This window comes from Monodon monoceros, unplaced genomic scaffold (genome assembly GCF_005190385.1).
Source record: "Monodon monoceros isolate NGI ecotype Baffin Bay Population unplaced genomic scaffold, NGI_Narwhal_1 Super_Scaffold_18, whole genome shotgun sequence".
Lineage (NCBI taxonomy): Eukaryota > Metazoa > Chordata > Mammalia > Artiodactyla > Monodontidae > Monodon > Monodon monoceros.
Genome location: NW_021703774.1, coordinates 171,565,630 through 171,583,343, shown reverse-complemented (window position 1 = coordinate 171,583,343; position 17,714 = coordinate 171,565,630). Strand labels below are relative to the sequence as shown.

Below are 17,714 nucleotides of genomic sequence, written 5' to 3'. Positions count from 1 at the left end.
AGTCCACTATGGTTGGACTTGGAGAAATGTGGGACGCTAGCTGAGGGAGGCCGAACGTCTTTTGTTAGATAGATGCAAGGAATGGTTAACTCCTTGTAGTACCTTGTAGTCCCAGAGGTGACAGCAAAGTGGTTTATGGTTACATTGCTGATTAAAGGAGATTATTGTAGTCCTCAGTAAAAGACTGGGTATTGAACACTCACTACGTGCCAGACGTTGTGGCACATTCTTTCATGAATTTTTGCATTTTATCCTCATGATATAGAGTTTTATTTTTATCCCCATTTTATAGATGAAGAGGCAGAGGCTTAGAGAGATTAAGTAACTTGACCATAGTTTTGTGGATGTAGATGGTAAATGGTAGAGTTGGACTATGAATTTAGGTAGTCTGACTCTAGAACCTGCAGTCTTAACCTACATGATATTGCCTACCAGTCTCCAGTCTATATATGCATAACAAATGCATACAGCATGGGGTGGGGTGGGGCTGGGTGCACACATAGGGCCACTTAATACATGTCTTCTGTTGCTGTTGTTGTCCTGGTGACAATGATGATTAGGAATAAGGCCAATTTTACATATATTTAGAAGCCTATAAGAAGTGATTCGGGATGTTTTATAGAAAGATCTCTTTCCTGACAATATTTCTCCTCCTGATTTGCAGTTTGTTTCTGGAATTCTATATGTGATTAAGATTGGGTTAAGGTAGTGGTTTTCAAACTGCTTCTGTGTATCCCTGGGATTCCATGACAACCCTAGGAAATCTCTGAAGCCCTTTCTTTGTTCCCATCCCTTTTCCCCTTCTGCCACACCAGCTCCATTTTTGTCTACTTCACATATTTATTGATGCAGTAACAAGGCAAGAACTAATTCAATTAGTGCCTGCCTAATCCAGGTGTTAACAATGTTTTGTTCTCCTATATATTAACACGCTATGTTCTCCTGTATAGTAACATGCTATTAGACATAGTTCCTGCCATGATGTGAATGATATGAGAAAGCCATTAAATAAGCTTTATATTGACAGATTAAGATAATCTTAATCTAAATATTGCCAGATTAAGATAAATGTTATGGGAGAGACAGAATGGTGTAAAGCGAAAGAACAGGACCCAGTTGAGAAGAGAGGAGGGTATGCTGTGGGTAAGACTGTTCAGACAGCAAGGAGCCTGGCATGTGGGGGAAACAAAGGCCAGTGAGCCCGAGACTTCATGGGCAAGGTAGAGAATGGCTTGAGATGAGGTTGGAAAAGTAGGCAGTGGGCTTAGGCAGGGCTTTACGGGGATTTAGGGGAGTTTCACAGAAAGAACTTTGCATTAAACAAAGCCATCAAAGTATATAAAGGAAGAGAATGTTTTGGTCCCACTTATGTTTTTAAGGATTACTGAGGTATTTTGTGAGCAGAATGGTTTTGTGAGGGCAGACTGGAATTGTATGGGTATATTGGAGGGGAGTTTATGGTGGTCTAGTCAAGAATGGAGGTGGTTTGGATTAGATCAGTGCTGGTGGAAATGGTTACATGTGATGTTTGTTTGGAAAAAAGAATTTTGCTGCTGGAAAATTTGTAAACCTTTGGGTAACATTATCTCTACATGAGACCCCTGTGGGATCTCCTTGGGAGGGAGCATATTAAGTACTTTTCGTCAGAAGCCCTTTAGCTTCAGTTAGTGTCTTGGGACAGCAATGAGACGCTGAGGGGACGTGGCACAGTACGTGCTTGCATGCAGGCGGTGGGCAGGAGATGTCCAACATGCAGAGCATTGTGGACGGAGGTCTTGGTGCCAGAGTGGAGACTTCTGGTCACCCAGCTTTCTGACACAGGCAGTGCTAAACATTTTCCAAAGAGAAAATGAACTTTCTTTTGGCTTTTTAGTTTTATTCTGGTCCAGCCCTTTCTGGGTCCCATTTTCTTCATTGTCTCTCTTTCCTTGGGTCTGTGTAGAAGACCACGTCTGCCTGCTAGATTGCATTGTCGTCGATCTACAAGACATGGACATCTTTGCTGCAGAGAGACACCCACGAGAGTATACTAAGGCCTCGGAAGACAGTAGTGGAGACCTGATCTTCCCCTCCTATTTTGTGCGACAGACGGGAGGAAGCCTCTTGACTGAGCCTTGTAGATTGAAATTGCAGGTGGAAAGGAACTTGGACAAGTGAGTGGTTTATATTCAAATAACTGTCTGTTGTAAGTAGAATCGTAATAACTTGGAAATCAATGCTGTTAAGTCTGGAAGGGCATAGGGATTCACTTATTTTTTCATCTACGTAACAAATATCTGTCGAGTCCCTCCTATCTGCTAGACATGAGGGCTCCTGTGATGAAAGAAAAAACTTCTGCCGTCATGGAGCTTACGTTTTGTTGAGGGATATAGGAAGGTAAGTATATGATTCTAACTTAGTGTTTGATTCAGTGTTATAAACTGTTTTGTAGGATTGTAGTAGGTGCCCTGGAAACAGAGAGGAAGGGACATGAATTTAGCATGGATTTTGATGGGAGTAGGGAGGTAGTGATGGCAGGGAAGGTATTTGGAAGAAGTGACATTGGATTCTATGTTCCAATACAATAGATTCTGGACCTGCTATTCTGTTTACCCTGGAGCTCCATTTAATGAGAATAATTGTTTAGATGCTGTTTTGCCCATTTCACTCTGTTAAGCCTTCTGAAAGTACTACATAAAGACTGATGAACTGACTCTAATTTACCTTTTAATTGGCTTCAAAACACAGGATGCTTAATATCTGTAGTTTAGAGCATGGCTTCAGTTGTCATTAGTTCCACATCTGGCTGGGAGACTTACTGAAAAGAAACATTCCCGACCCTACCTGAGACCAGCAGAACCTGACTCTCAGGGCCTAGCCTCAGGTGTGTATTAAAAAGGTCCTCGGGCTTCCTTGGTGGCACAGTGGTTGAGAGTCCGCCTGCCGATGCAGGGGACACGGATTCGTGCCCCGGTCCGGGAAGATCCCACATGCTGCGGAGTGGCTGGGCCCGTGAGCCATGGCAGCTGAGCCTGCACGTCCGGAGCCTGTTCTCCGCAATGGGAGACGCCACAGCAGTGAGAGGCCCACGTACCACAAAGAAAAAAAAAAAAGAAGAAAAAAAAAAGGTCCTCTGGTGGCGCTTATGCTTGCCTGGCCCCTGTGCCTGGACTGGGACTGCTGGTTACAGTGTATGGTGCCTTTCAGTTTGGAGCACTAATTTTGGAGAAAGCAGCAACATTTGCGTCTTAACTTCAGGGAAAGATGAGGCATGGCTGTAAAGTAATGAAAGAGATTTTCATTTGTAGCATTTTGAAAAGCAATGTCACTACTTTTCCAGGGTGTCATTTTAATCCCTCTTTGGCTACTCCCTTTGCAGTTCTTGGGCTTGGGCAAGTCATTTAATATCACTGTTTTGTTTCTCTCTGGATTAATGATACAGTTTAGCCGCTCTCACTGAGATTTTTGTGTTTCATTCTTACTTGTTATTCAAGTGCTCCCTGGCTGGCTTTCAGTTATGGTTGGCATGGGCTGTATTTTATTTTACTGGCTTAGGAGTCTTAAGAGGAGCTTCACTATTTAGGAATCAAACACTTTGTTTTCTTTTCAAGTAATGCTTTCCAAAAAAAAATGTGCTTTACTACTCTGTTTATCTAAACTTTACCCACTTCCATCAGTGTTTATGTGCAGATAATTATACTCTGTTAGCCCAGATAGAAGGTGAAGACTGAACACAAGGCATTCTATCAGCTTCTCACAGCACAGACTCGGGAACTCAGAGGTTCTTGGTAATCCTTTCCAGCTTTTCTTTGTTGATTGCGTGACTAGTCTTTTTTCACCTTATATGTAGGTTTTTCTCCATAGACAAAGTAGTTTTTTGTATTCCTCTTCCACTTCAAATCCTAACCCTCTACTTTATATATTCAGAGCATAGTGTCTGCAGGATCTGCGATGCCAACTTCACCTCTAGGAGGGTAGAGAAAAAGCTCTTCAGTGTTGGGATGAGGTATCTTCCCCCCACCCAGGCATTTTCAACTTCACTCCTGCCCATCTCAGCTGAAATGAGTGACTGATTCAGGTTTTATCCTAATGTCCCGTCTGGGCTCATTATGAAACACTGGTTCTGCCTTTAGTTATCACTAAATGAATAAAGAGCTTGTCACCTTTTCTTTTTCATCAAAATATAGTTGTTGTACAATATTATGTTAATTTCAGGTATACTACATAGTGATCAGACATTTGCACACATTATGAAATGATCACCACTATGAACATAGTAACAATCTGTTTCCATACAAAGTTATTATAGTGTTATTGACCGTATTCCTCATGCTGTATAGCAGCGGTCCCTAACCTTTTTGGCACCAGGGACCAGTTTCGTGGAAGACAGTTTTTCCACGGACCTGGGTAGGGGGCGGTTTTGGGATGATTCAAGTGTATTACATTTATTGTGCACTTTATTATTATTACCTTGGAATACATAATGAAATAATTATACAACTCACCATAATGCAGAATCAGTGGGAGCCCTGAGCTTGTTTTCAGTTGCCACTCACTGGTAGGGTTTTGATATGAGTCTGCAAGCAATTGATTTATTATGGTCTCTGTGCAGTCAGACTTCTCTGCTAATGATAATCTGTGTTTGCAGCTGCTCCCCAGTGCTAGCATCACTGCCTCAGCTCTACCTCAGGTCATCAGGCATTAGATTCTTTTTTTTGAATTTTATTTTATTTATTTTTTTATACAGCAGGTCCTTATTAGTTATCCGTTTTATACATATCAGTGTATACATGTCAATCCCAATCTCTCAGTTCATCACACCACCTACCCCTCTGCCACTTTCCCCCGTTGGTGTCCATACGTTTGTTCTCTACATCTGTGTCTCAATTTATGCCCTGCAAACAGGTTCATCTGTACAATTTTTCTAGGTTCCACATATATGCATTAATATACGATGTTTGTTTTTCTCTTTCTGACTTACTTCACTCTGTATGACAGTCTCTAGATCCCTCCATGTCTCTACAAATGACCCAATTTCGTTCCTTTTTATGGCTGAGTAATATTCCATTGTATATATGTGCCACATCTTCTTTATCCATTCGTCTGTTGATGGGCATTTAGGTTGCTTCCATGACCTGGCTATTGTAAATAGTGCTGCAGTGAACATTGGGGTACATGTGTCCTTTTGAATTATGGTTTTCTCTGGGTATATGCCCAGTAGTGGGATTGCTGGGTCATATGGTAATTCTATTTTTAGTTTTTTAAGGAATCTCCATACTGTTCTCCATAGTGGCTGTATCAATTCACATCCCCACCAACAGTGCAAGAGGGTTCCCTTTTCTCCACACCCTCTCCAGCATTTGTTGTTTGTAGATTTTGATGATGCCCATTCTAACTGGTGTGAGGTGATCCCTCATTGTAGTTTTGATTTGCATTTCTCTAATAATTGGTGATGTTGAGCATCTTTCCATGTGCTTCTTGGCCATCTGTATGTCTTCTTTGGAGAAATGTCTATTTAGGTCTTCTGCCCATTTTTGGATTGGGTTTTTTGTTTTTTTAATATTGAGCTGCATGAGCTGTTTATATATTTTGGAGATTAATCCTTTGTTCATTGATTTGTTGGCAGATATTTTCTCCCATTCTGAGGGTTGTCTTTTCTTCTTGTTTCTGGTTTCCTTTGCTGTGCAAAAGCTTTTAAGTTTCATTAGGTCCCTTTGTTTATTGTTGTTTTTATTTCCATTACTCTAGGAGGTGGATCAAGAAAGATCTTGCTGTGATTTATGTCAGAGTGTTCTTCCTATGTTTTCCTCTAAGAGTTTTATAGTGTCCAGTCTTACATTTAGGTCTCTATAAACTCCATTTTGAGTTTATTTTTGTGTATGGTGTTAGGGAGTGTTCTGATTTCATTCTTTTACATGTAGCTGTCCAGTTTTCCCAGCACCACTTATTGAAGAGACTGTCTTTTCTCCATTGTATATCCTTGCCTTCTTTGTCATAGATTAGTTGACCATAGGTGCGTGGGTTTATCTCTGGGCTTTCTGTTTTGTTCCGTTGATCTATATTTCTGTTTTTGTGCCAGTACCATACTGTCTTGATTACTGTAGCTTTGTAGTATAGTCTGAAGTCAGGGAGTCTGATTCCTCCAGCTCCGTTTTTTCCCCTCAAGACTGCTTTGGCTGTTTGGGGTCTTTTGTCTCCATACAAATTTTAAGATTTTTTGTTCTAGATCTGTAAAAAATGCCATTGGTAATTTGATAGGGATTGCATTGAATCTGTAGATTGCTTTGGGTAGTATAGTCATTTTCACAATATTGATTCTTCCAATCCAAGAACATGGTATATCTCTCCATCTGTTTGTATCATCTTTAATTCATCAGTGTCTTACAGTTTTCTGCATACAGGTCTTTTGTCTCGTTAGGTTGGTTTATTCCTAGGTATTTTATTCTTTTTGTTGCAGTGGTAAATGGGAGTGTTTCCTTAATTTCTCTTTCAGATTTTTCATCATTAGTGTATAGGAATGCAAGAGATTTCTGCATTAATTTTGTATCCTGCAACTTTACCAAATTCATTGATTAGCTCTGGTAGTTTTCTGGTGGCATCTTTAGGATTCTCTGTGTAAAAGTATCAGGTCATCTGCAAACAGTGACAGTTTTACTTGTTCTTTTCTGATTTCTTTTTCTTCTTTGAAACTGTGTTGAACAATAGTGGCGAGAGTAGACATCCTTGTCTTGTTCCTGATCTTAGAGGAAAGGCTTCCAGTTTTTCACCATTGAGAATGATGTTTGCTGTGGGCTTGTCAAATATGGCCTTTATTATGTTGAGGTAGGTTCTCTCTGTGCTCACTTTCTGGAGAGTTTTTATCATAAACGGGTGTTGAATTTTGTCAAAAGCTCTTTCTGCATCTATTGAGATGATCATATGGTTTTTCTTCTTCAGTTTGTTAATATAGTGTATCACATTTATTGATTTACGTATATTGAAGAATCCTTGCATCCCTGGGGTAAATCCCACTTGATCATGGTATATGATCCTTTTAATGTGTTGTTGGATTCTCTTTGCTAGTATTTTGTTGAGGATTTTTGCATCTATATTCATCAGTGATATTGGTCTGTAATTTTCTTTTTTTGTAGTATCTTTGTCTTGTTTTGGTATCAGGGTGATGGTGGCCTCATAGAATGAGTTTGGGAGTGTTCCTTCCTCTGCAATTTTTTGGAAGAGTTTGAGAAGGATGGGTGTTATTTCTTCTCTAAATGTTTGACAGAATTCGCCTGTGAAGCCATCTGGTCCTGGGCTTTGGTTTGTTGGAAGATTTTTAATCACAGTTTCAATTTCATTCCTTGTGATTGGTCTGTTCATATTTTCTGTTTCTTCCTGGTTCAGTCTTGGAAGGTTATGCCTTTCTAAAAATTTGTCCGTTTCTTCCAGGTTGTCCATTTTAGATTCTCACAAGGAGTGCGCAACCTAGATCCCTCGTGTGCACAGTTCACAGTAGGGTTCACGCTCCTGTGAGAATCTAGTGTCGCAGCTGATGTGACAGGAGGTGGAGCTCAGGTGGTCATGCGAGCGATGGGGAGCGGCTGTAAATGCAGATGAAGCTTCACTCGCTCACCCACCGCTCACCTCCTGCTGTGTGGCCCGGTTCCTAACAGGCCGTGGACCGGTACCAGTCTGTGGCCCGGGGGGGTTGGAGACCCCTGCTATATCGTATATCCCCATGACTTGTTTATTTTATAGCTGGAGGTTTGTACCACTTTACCCCCTTCACCTGTGTTTGCGCCAGCCCCCACCCCTCTGTTCTTTGTACCTGTGAGTGTGTTTCCCTTCTGTTTTGCCATCTTTTTTTTTTTTTTATTGCTTTCCCAGCTATAATGTTTAAGGTATTTCTGAGTCTCATGAGATTTTTCTTTATTAATAGATTACTTAGTTAACTCATGTTAGATTGGGGACTTTCTAAATGTATATTTTGGGAGAAAAGTGGCCTTTTGTAGCTGACGCATGACACTCAGCGTTATACTAACTTGCTTCATGTGGACCCACATGAAATTTTTGTCGTTGGAAGTTATAAATTAATTGGTTGATAATGTAGGTGGGTATATGTTAGCACTTATATTTGGGTGTGAGCTATGTCAACATTAAGTTAGTGATTTGTTTGTGAAAGTGACCTTTTTTCTTTTTCCATAGAGAAATAAGTCATACTGTGCCAGATATATCTATCCATGGCAATCTCTCCTCAGTCCACTGCTCTCTGGATTTGTACAAATACAGGCTGATCCGGGGTTTATTGGAGAACAACCTTGGAGAGCCCATAGAGGAATTCCTGCGGCCTTATGATTTACAGGACCCAAGCATTCATGTGAGTGTGATGTTAGGTTCCTCCGTAACTCTCGTGGTCTCAGCTGATGGTCATCCTGGGTATCTGTTCCTTGAAGTCACCTGGGGAAAGAAGATGGAACCACGAGTAAATTAGGCCTCATGACATTGACCCCATTTTTAGATTGGCATCGACTATGAATTGATCAGCATTTTCCTCTTCCAGACTGTTCTGAGCGGAGAAGTGTACACGTGCATGTGCTTCCTCATTGATATGGTAAATGTAAGTCTGGAGCTGAAAGATCCAAAAGGAAAAGAAGGTGCTGGGTCCTTAGCCAGGTATGGCTTTAATTATAGTGTTTTACTGTTAGTAATGGTAATACAAATAACACACACATTGTCCTCTGACGTAGAACAGAGGTCGCAGAGTGGTGGTTCACAGCTAAATGTGGTCTGCCCGCAAGATGCTTTTTGTTGGTCTGCGCAGTGCTTGTGGAGCACAGGCTCCAGACGCGCAGGCTCAGTGGCCATGGCTCATGGGCCCAGCTGCTCCATGGCATGTGGGATCCTCCCAGACCGGGGCACGAACCCGTGTCCCCTGCATCGGCAGGTAGACTCTCAACCACTGCGCCACCAGGGAAGCCCCACAGTGCTTTTTAAAAGTTTAAATTCATCAGTCTCTATCAGTCAAGATAGGTGAGGTTAGGCTGTAGTAAAGGCATTCCAAAATACCAGTGACTTAGAACAGTGACGATGTTTTTTCTCCTCGTGTTTCATGTCTGTTATGGGTCTTGGGCTGCTCTGCTCACTCTAGTTACTCTGACTGACGGCAGCTTGCTGTGCCAGCAAGAAAAACAATAGCCCTGGAGTGGTCTTGAATGGCAGTGGAATCCCTGGTAAACCCCGTGGGGCTAGAACGTGGTCCCACAGGAGCGCAAAGGAGTCAGGAAGTAGTTTTCCTGTGTGTCTGCATGGGGGAGCCCCAGAGCTATCTGGAGCAGCAGTGATGACTGCCTAACTGGCCAACATTTGAAAACTGGGGAATTGCACATAAAAAGTCTGGATTTCAGCTTTTGAAAAATTAGAAGCTTTGGCAGTACTGGGCCCGTGTTCTCAATTGGAAGCATCTGGAAACTGAGTAACAACTTGGGCAGCCTTTAGATAAGGCATGTGCTTACCCAGCAGTTCACTAACTTATGTCATTTTCTTGGTTAGTGTAGGCCAGGAATTTGCGATTACTGGTATAAAACCCTCAAGAGTGCATTGTATTTTCACACTTGATAATCTTTTCATTTTCATCTCTTGACAGCCATGGAAAGTTGAGCAGATATTACTCCTGTTTTCCAGATAGAGTTTTTGACTAGTGTAAGGTCAGTCATATGGCTGGAAAAGTGGTTCAGTATTTGAAAACAGGACTTCAAGTCTAGTAATTTTTCCATGGAAGCACTCTATCTTCTATTTTGTATTTCCCTTAAAAATTCATTCAGGCCCGTATCTAATTCAGCTGATCAGAACATGGTATGGTGGAGCTGGGGTCCCAGATTGATTATCGTGTGAGCCAGCAGTCTTTTCTGATGACTGGTTATGCCCTTAGCTTTCTTTCCAATGTGGAGTAATTCTGTATGGATTGCCCATTGCAGCTTTCTCTGTTATTAAAACAGTGGCAGTTCCAGATGCATTTTCTGTTGATGCATCAGCTGCATTATTTCTCTGTGTGAAAAGTATCTGTTGTGGCAGTTCCCAGTAAACTTTAGTGGTCTTATGTAAAAATTCAGCCGATTCTGGAGAGAGAACCTTCCACGCAGGCTAGGAGTTGACAGATGAAGGACTAAAGGGACCCTTATTATCCCTTGGGGATTATCACAAATACATAGTGTTACTAAACTTAGGTGAGAAATGAGAACGCTAGTGAACCAAGTATATAATAAATACGGGGTATTGTTATTCCTCACGAAGTTCCTACGGACAAGAGCATCTCCTTGGAAATGGAAAGTGAGATACAAGGCAAAGTGACACTAGATCCATTTTGTGGACACTGTTAAAATCTGTGACAGATCTCAGAGTGAAAGTTATTCTTCATAGAACTTAGGCATATTTATGATTTTGTTCTTTTATCTTAAATGTACATAATTTTGTAAAATGGAAGCATTCAACATGTTGTCTGCTTTCTCCCTTAGATTTGACTTCAAGAAATGTAAACTGCTCTATGAGAGCTTTTCCAACCAAACGAAGTCCGTTAACTTGGTTTCCCATTCCATGATGGCTTTTGACACCCGCTATGCTGGGCAGAAGACCAGTCCTGGCATGACAAACGTATTCACCTGTATCTTTCAGCCCTCTAAGAACAGCAGCACTACCCAAGGATCCATTCAGATCGAACTGCATTTCAGGTAGGGGATCCAGACCCTGACTTTGCCTTTCTTTATCAGGACATTTCCTTCTGTGGACATTGGGCCAAGACCACGTCGGCTTTCGAACATCAAAGGAGCAAGGAATCAGTGAGAAGATAAATAGATAATGGCTTATCAGTGCAGCACACTGTATATTAGTATTCCTGTAACCATGCAGTTTCATTTATTGGCCAAAAGATGTCTCTGTTGCCTTAAAAAAAAGTTGTTTAGAATTAAACCAGATCCTTAAAATTAAGCAGCTGTAGACTGTTTTAATATGTAAAGTGACTTGGGGAAGGAAGAAATTGTGCTTATGTAAGAGGAAAATAAAAGTCTTTTGGTCTATAAAAATAGCAGAAGGGAAAGTGGTTTTGACTTGCATTATTGATTTGTTCATGCAAGTCTTAATGACTGACTTCTCCATGTAAAAAGAGCTTTAGCCTCTTTGAACTAGATTATGTTTTTCTTCTTGGTATTATGGGAGGCAGTGTTGTGTGTAGAAAGAGCCCATGTTTGGGGATCGTATAGAGCTGGGCTCAAACCTTGCTCTACCACGTTCTAGTAATGCATCCAAGGACAAGTTCCTTCATCTCTTTCAGCTGCATTTTCATCTTCTATGAAATAGGAACGAATAACTGTGCCCACCTGACCCACCTTATGCATAGGGTGGAGGTAATGCTTAAGATATTCTGGCATATACCACTTGGCACAGATGGGAGCTGTTGTGATGATTCCTGATGTAGCTTGTGTTATTTGATGACACACTACTGTAAGATTTTATGAGTAGGTGGGCTTATACTGGAAAACTGAAAAATTAGGTCTGATCGATAGAGATTCAAAAGGAGACCTTTGGAACTGATGTTGGTTTCACTCTCTTAGTGCTTAATGTTATCAGATAAATTGTAAATATGAACCAGTAAGTAAGAAGGCTGGGAAAAACATCTTGGTTAGGCAAAAAAGGAAAAAAAAATTATCAAGATTGTTCTTATATTTGTATGTTTAAATATGTCTGACATTTCAGCGTGCTGTTCAGTGAATTCCTCGGGGTTGAGTTTTTTTTTTTAGGGAGGGGTCGCTATCTCCATATGCCTTTAGGAAGTCTAGCAAAGTAGATATTTAAACTTTTGCATGAACTTTAAAAAAGTTCAGTAATAAGAATGCTAGTTGCCTCTTACTGAGCTGCACCATGGGCCAGGCACTTTACCCACCTTTAACTTAATTCTCACAAGTCTGTCCAGTGGGTCACTTCTTCCCTGTTTTACGGATACCGATATAGAAGCTTGGAGGGGGTTAAATAACTCTTCTAAGATCACACAGCCAGTGAGTGAAGTAGTCAGAGCTCAGACTTGGGCTTGGGCCTCTGATTTCAAAGCCCGTGTCTTTTCTAACACTTGTCAGGCCTACCACATTTTAGTGATTGGCCTGACTGTAGTCAGATGATAAGCTGGCTGTGATTTGCAGTTCCTTTGTTTGAAGATGATGTTTATTTGAACAGAGGGCTTGCATGTATTGCTCTTTGGCGCATCTGCAGAAACAGTTTCCTTTTGGGTTTGCTTTGCTGTTGATCTGGCTTCCTAAACATCATCTAGTTGTCCCACTTATCATATTTTTAATGTAGAAGGAGCCTTAAAATGTTGATATATTTATATACTGAAGGTGTATAATTTCTTGGAGGCTAGTAATAAAGTCCTACACCTTGGCTCTTGCTAACAGAAATACCATTGTTAGTGATAGGGTTAAAATGTTCTCTTGATTGGAACTTTTGAACGCCTTCTGTGTCTCAAGAAGAATTGCTCTTCTGTTGGGAATCTGTGTGTCAAATATAAATCACTTCACAGTGTTTAAAGGCTTGAAATATTTTCCAGAAAAGGGATCAGACACACTTTGACTTTTCCAGTTAGTTCATAGCTCTGACGATCTGTGTTCAAAATGGGGTGGAAAAATTTTACTGAGGGCAACATTTTTTCTCTATTACAAAAGGGTAAAGTGTTTCTGTGAAAAATGCTGTGTCTGTATGAAGGAGACATGCACCATTGTGCCCTTTTTCTAGAGGCAGTGAGCCAGGTTTAGGAGAAATAAGAGCCTAGAGAAGCCAGCCTTAAAAATATCTCCAAATCAGCTTTTCCTGAATAGAAGCCCCTTTTAGGACTGGGAAGCAGGTATGCGAAGCAGAGCCCCAGAAGTGATTTTGGGCTCATAGAACAAAGTTCAACCCAGAAAACTCTATAGGGGTGTCCCTAGCCCATCCTTCTTCTATCTTACCCATCTCTGCCTGCTGATATACTAACAGGGCCTGGATAAGCCCCTGACCGCACCATGGTTTGAGGCCAGGCCTGAGAGTCCTCCTTGGACTATAATTCTATATTTCACCCCAAATATAGAATTTGGGGTAATGAGGACAACAAAACTAATACTCTCTCCCCTTCTCCCGCATCTCTACTTCTAGGGCACTTGGGGTTACACCCACAGTTAATGTCATCTTATTTGTCTACCTTCTTTGGCTAAAAGATATGGGCTTTCAGGCCGGTTCCAGCTAGAAAAACCATTTCATACTAGTATGTAAATTGGATGTTTATAAAGAAGTGATCCTAGACATCAAAGAAAGAGTGCCTCATTGATCTTCTAGAAACAGCCTGTAGGGAAGGGAACTGACATTTTTCAAACCTGTTATGTGCCCGGTGCTTTATCTCTTACAGTGTTATTATTTCTCATTTTGTAAGTGGGGAAGCAGGCTCAGAGAAGGTAGGTGGCTTACCCAAGATAACACAGCTTATAAGTGACAAGATTTAAGCCTGCGCTCTTCCTACTACACCGGCATTTCTCAGCCTCAGCGCTGGTGACATTGTGGGTTAGAACATTCCGTGTTGTGGAGCCTCTCCTGAACGTTGTGGGATGTTTAGCCTCGTCCCTGACTTCTGCCCACCAGATGCCTAGATGCCTGTAGGAACCCCTTCAGTTGTGGCAAAAATGTCTCCAGGGGACAGAATCACCCCGGTTGGGAACTGCTGGACGACATGCACTCTATTGCTTTCTTATAGCGTATTCCTTTTTGTTGAAGAATCTGACTGACTTCTGAAAACATACACTGAATATTTTATTAAACCCGGATTCAGAGTTTATTGATACTCAAAGTTCAGTTTAGAAAATGCTGGAGTACCACCTGCCCCAATTGAGTCACATATTTGCAAGTTAATGAAATATCATATTTCTCTTTTCCTATTTTATTTTTATGATCTTCCTTCTTGCAGGTCTACAAAGGATTCCTCCTGTTTCACAGTAGTTCTCAACAATCTCCGTGTGTTTCTCATATTTGACTGGCTACTGTTAGTGCACGATTTTCTCCACACCCCCAGTGATATTAAGAAGCAAACTAAAGTTACTCCTTCGCGCCACCGTAACTCTAGCAGTGAATCTGCTGTAATTCCCAAAACCGTGAAAAGTGGAGTAGTTACCAAGCGGTCTTCCCGTCCTGTGTCTACTGAAAAGCACCTGGAGGTCAAGGTCAATGTAACAGGTAAGTATATGTAGTTGTGAGTCACTGATTCTTAGTTTGGATATTAGGCTCCATATGTGTCTTACAGGATGACTTTTCTGTTGCCTCTGCATTTTGGCACGAGCACTCTTACACATTTGCATCCTTTGCAGACCAACAGGTGTCAAAGTTCCTGACCTCCGTTTTCAGCTGGGATTGCCTGGCCCACACTGAGCTGGCCCACACTAGGCTTCAGGATCTAGTCCCTCTCCTCTGCTGCCCTAATGCGTATGCCTGGCCTGAATACCCACCTGGGCAGTGGTCTTTTTTCCCAGTGTTAAATCTGGCTTCAATTTTCTGTTTGATCTCTAGGGCCTCAGCAGTTGTACCTTACAGAGTTTAAGCAAAGGTGGTATGTGAAAATCTCAGTGTAGAAGATAAATAAGTGAGGGGATTGTCACTTTCTTTACAAAAAGAATATTTTCCTTTACAAGCAGATTTACTACAGTTTTTGTTAACTAATAGACTCTGACAGTACATCTGTACATAAGATGTACTGTACTAAGATGTACTATTTGTTGTTCTGTCTGTGATATACCCGATCTACTGCTCAGTGGTTTGGAAGAAGCTGGAGAGCACACTGCACTTGAAGTGGATTTAGTTTCAAAAGTTCAATTTATACATGTTTTTTGATGAAAACGAAAAGTAAATTTCCATGTACAGATGAATAGAAAACTGTATCTACTAGTTAAAAAAAGTCTACGTTAAATTAGTCCACATTCTTTGTAAACAACTTAAACAGCTACATAGATGACCTAGTGCTTTATGCTGCCTAACCAACATTAGTATCTGAATCCACTTCCTGGGATTTTTAAAACAGGTCGTCATTTGGCGAGGGAGCTTCTGAATGTCTGTTCTGCCTCCCAGGAGACCTAGCTTAGAACTATATGCTAAAGAGAGAAACTGCATCCCAGTCTTTTCTGCCTGTGCAGTGCTCTGTCAGCTCAGCTGTGGCTGGCCAGATACAGAGAACTTGTTCGGGTGGGAGTGAAGCGAGTGTCGGCAGGCATCCTGCAGAACATACCTTTCTGGCCGATGTGTCAGCGCCCGCCCAGTAAACGTGCTGCCTGGTTTGCGACAGCCTGCTGCTTTCCACTTCACAGCTTTGGCTTAGTTGACAATGCCGTCCTTTCCAGGCACAGAGTTTGTGGTCGTTGAAGATGTGTCCTGCTTCGATACCAACGCCATCATTCTCAAAGGCACCACAGTGCTCACCTATAAGCCCCGGTTTGTCAATCGGCCCTTTTCAGGAAGTTTGTTTGGCATTGAGGTAAGAAGTCTGTGTGTTGATTGAAACACTAAATGTTTGGCTCAAGAGAAAAGCATCTGGAGGAGAATTTTACCTCCTAAACTTTCATTCAGGGAAATAATGAATGGGATTGGAGGGCCCTTGTCCTCGTCTCTTCATTTTCTCCTCAAATCTACCAGGTTATTCTAATGTGTGCGAATTCAGTCGCCCAGTGTCAGGCTGTGAATGTGTGGAGGGACTTTTACCTCTTTCTCTCTTGCCCTCCCTTCCTCAGAAAGTTCGAGGAAACTCTTCTAGTCCCCATTACCCCGCCGGGCTCCTTGTCGTGTCCTCTAGTTCTGCAGGTCTAGCGAACTGTGAAGGTGAGGAAGGGGTCCTTGTTGCTCCTGTATCCCCTTCCCCCACGTTCAGTGCTTTGTCCCTCCAAAGACCTAGGGCTTTATGGTCATGGAAACTTGTCTATAAAAGTGTTAAGGACTTTTTGTGTTATCCTTCTGGGAATATCTGATGTATAAAATGGGAATATCTGATGTATAAAAGGGCACATCTAGAGAGTCAGGCCTGACCTAAAGGACTGAGTCTCTAATAGAGGTGCTTGTGGCTCTGATCTGATCTCATGAAGGGGCTGATTTGCACTGGGATGGCTTTTGTAGCCAGAAAATTACATTATACAATGTCCAGCAGAAACTGCTCTGCCTCTTTTCAAGCCAGGATGTGTGGAGACAGAAGGAGAAACGAGGTAGATTATTATCTCTGTCAAATGTTCTTAAGTCACTGATCTCAACTAACATTCTTCTTGTTAGAATATTAGACTATTTGGTTAGGGATACTCATCATTTCCTTCCCATTTATGATTAAGCTTTTTCATACCCAGTTCTTTCCAGTGGTATTTCAGAGGTTGAACGAACAAAAATTATTTTCACTGTCAGCAGCATATGGAACTTCTTTTTATTTTTTCTGGTCAGAAATAGCTGACTAAAACCTGTAGAGATTTTATTTCTCTACCACTTGTTTCTCTCATGTAAAGAAACCTCAGTGTGAGAGGAGAGGGATTTGCACGCTGGTGTGATGTGATGTGAGTTGGTCATGAAATTGCGATTCATCTGCTCTCCAAGCCACCACAATACCAGCTTTGAATGGAAAAGTTTAGTGATTAATTAGTGAACTGTCAGGTACAATTGGGTTTTGTGTAGCAGAAGCCCCTGAAGGAAAAAGGAAAATGAAACTTTCCTGCTCCAAAGCCTTAGAAAAACTACATGGCAAAATATTTGAGATTCCTGGAAATTCCTTTCAATCTTGTTCTTTAGGCAGCACAATTGGATCTGAATTTTAAGACCGCCCTAATACATCATTGGGGGAGAACTTATAAAGAAAGCAAAATGAGTTAATCTCGAATACAGCAGAGGACCTTGGTGGCGCATGTTTTTCAGTAGCACTAGAAAATGCCAAAAAGCGGGGAGGGAGCAAGGGAGACCAAAGCAATGCTTTCTTCTGTCTTCTTGAGCGTGCAACATAATTTGGTCCTAGGATGGGAGTCCTCCCTCCCTTTTCTCTCCCCATAAATATGTTTTTTTTTTTAAATTATAGAACATTTCAAACATGCACAAAGTAAACAATAATATAATGAACCCCTGTGTACCTTTCACCTAGGTTCAAAAATTAATGTATTTATTTTCAGTTGTGAAAGTAACAACTGTATTACATAAAATTAGGGAAGGGGAGGGGAAAAAAATCACCTATCCCACCTTACATAATCTCTCTTGACATTTTGATGTGTTTCTTTCCTTATAGTTACGGCGTAATATTATTTTGATTGGGCTGCTTTTTCACATAACCGGTATTGTAACTGTCTTCTTATGTTTCATATGGTCTTTTAAACCGTTCCCTTTAAATGGCCACAAAATATTCCGAGTAGATGTGATAAAACTTTGGTTGCTCTTAATTTTTTGATTAACTGTTAAAGGTTCAGCGAATTTTTCTATGTTTTGCATTATTTCCTTGGGCTAGTTCCTAGTAAGAAGTAGGATTACTGGATCAAAGGGTGTGATGTTTTTAAGCCTCTTGTTACATATTGCTAAACTGCCTTTCCCACGGGTGAACCACTGCGCTCCTGGCAGTGGTGAGAGCCTCAGCCTCCCTCTTCACAATGTTCATTTCAGTGGTTGCTCTGGGCTTTTGATATTATAGGGCTGAGTGCTTCTGAGACGGTCTCCTTTTCTCCTGATGGTTAGACTCTTCCTGAATCAGACATTAA

The 17,714-nt window shown here is 41.3% G+C and overlaps 1 protein-coding gene across 5 annotated transcripts in view; it reads left to right on the top strand.

Annotated features, from left to right (window-relative positions):
- VPS13D (vacuolar protein sorting 13 homolog D) overlaps positions 1 to 17,714 on the top strand; it is a 246,829-nt gene that overhangs the window by 64,029 nt on the left and 165,086 nt on the right. For all 5 annotated transcript variants that reach the window (XM_029230144.1, XM_029230148.1, XM_029230145.1 and 2 more), the window contains 6 exons: positions 1,943 to 2,153; positions 8,161 to 8,332; positions 8,516 to 8,628; positions 10,467 to 10,679; positions 13,928 to 14,193; positions 15,348 to 15,481. In XM_029230144.1, the coding sequence (XP_029085977.1) occupies positions 1,943 to 2,153; positions 8,161 to 8,332; positions 8,516 to 8,628; positions 10,467 to 10,679; positions 13,928 to 14,193; positions 15,348 to 15,481 (1,109 nt within the window). The remainder of the gene's footprint in view (positions 1 to 1,942; positions 2,154 to 8,160; positions 8,333 to 8,515; positions 8,629 to 10,466; positions 10,680 to 13,927; positions 14,194 to 15,347; positions 15,482 to 17,714) is intronic.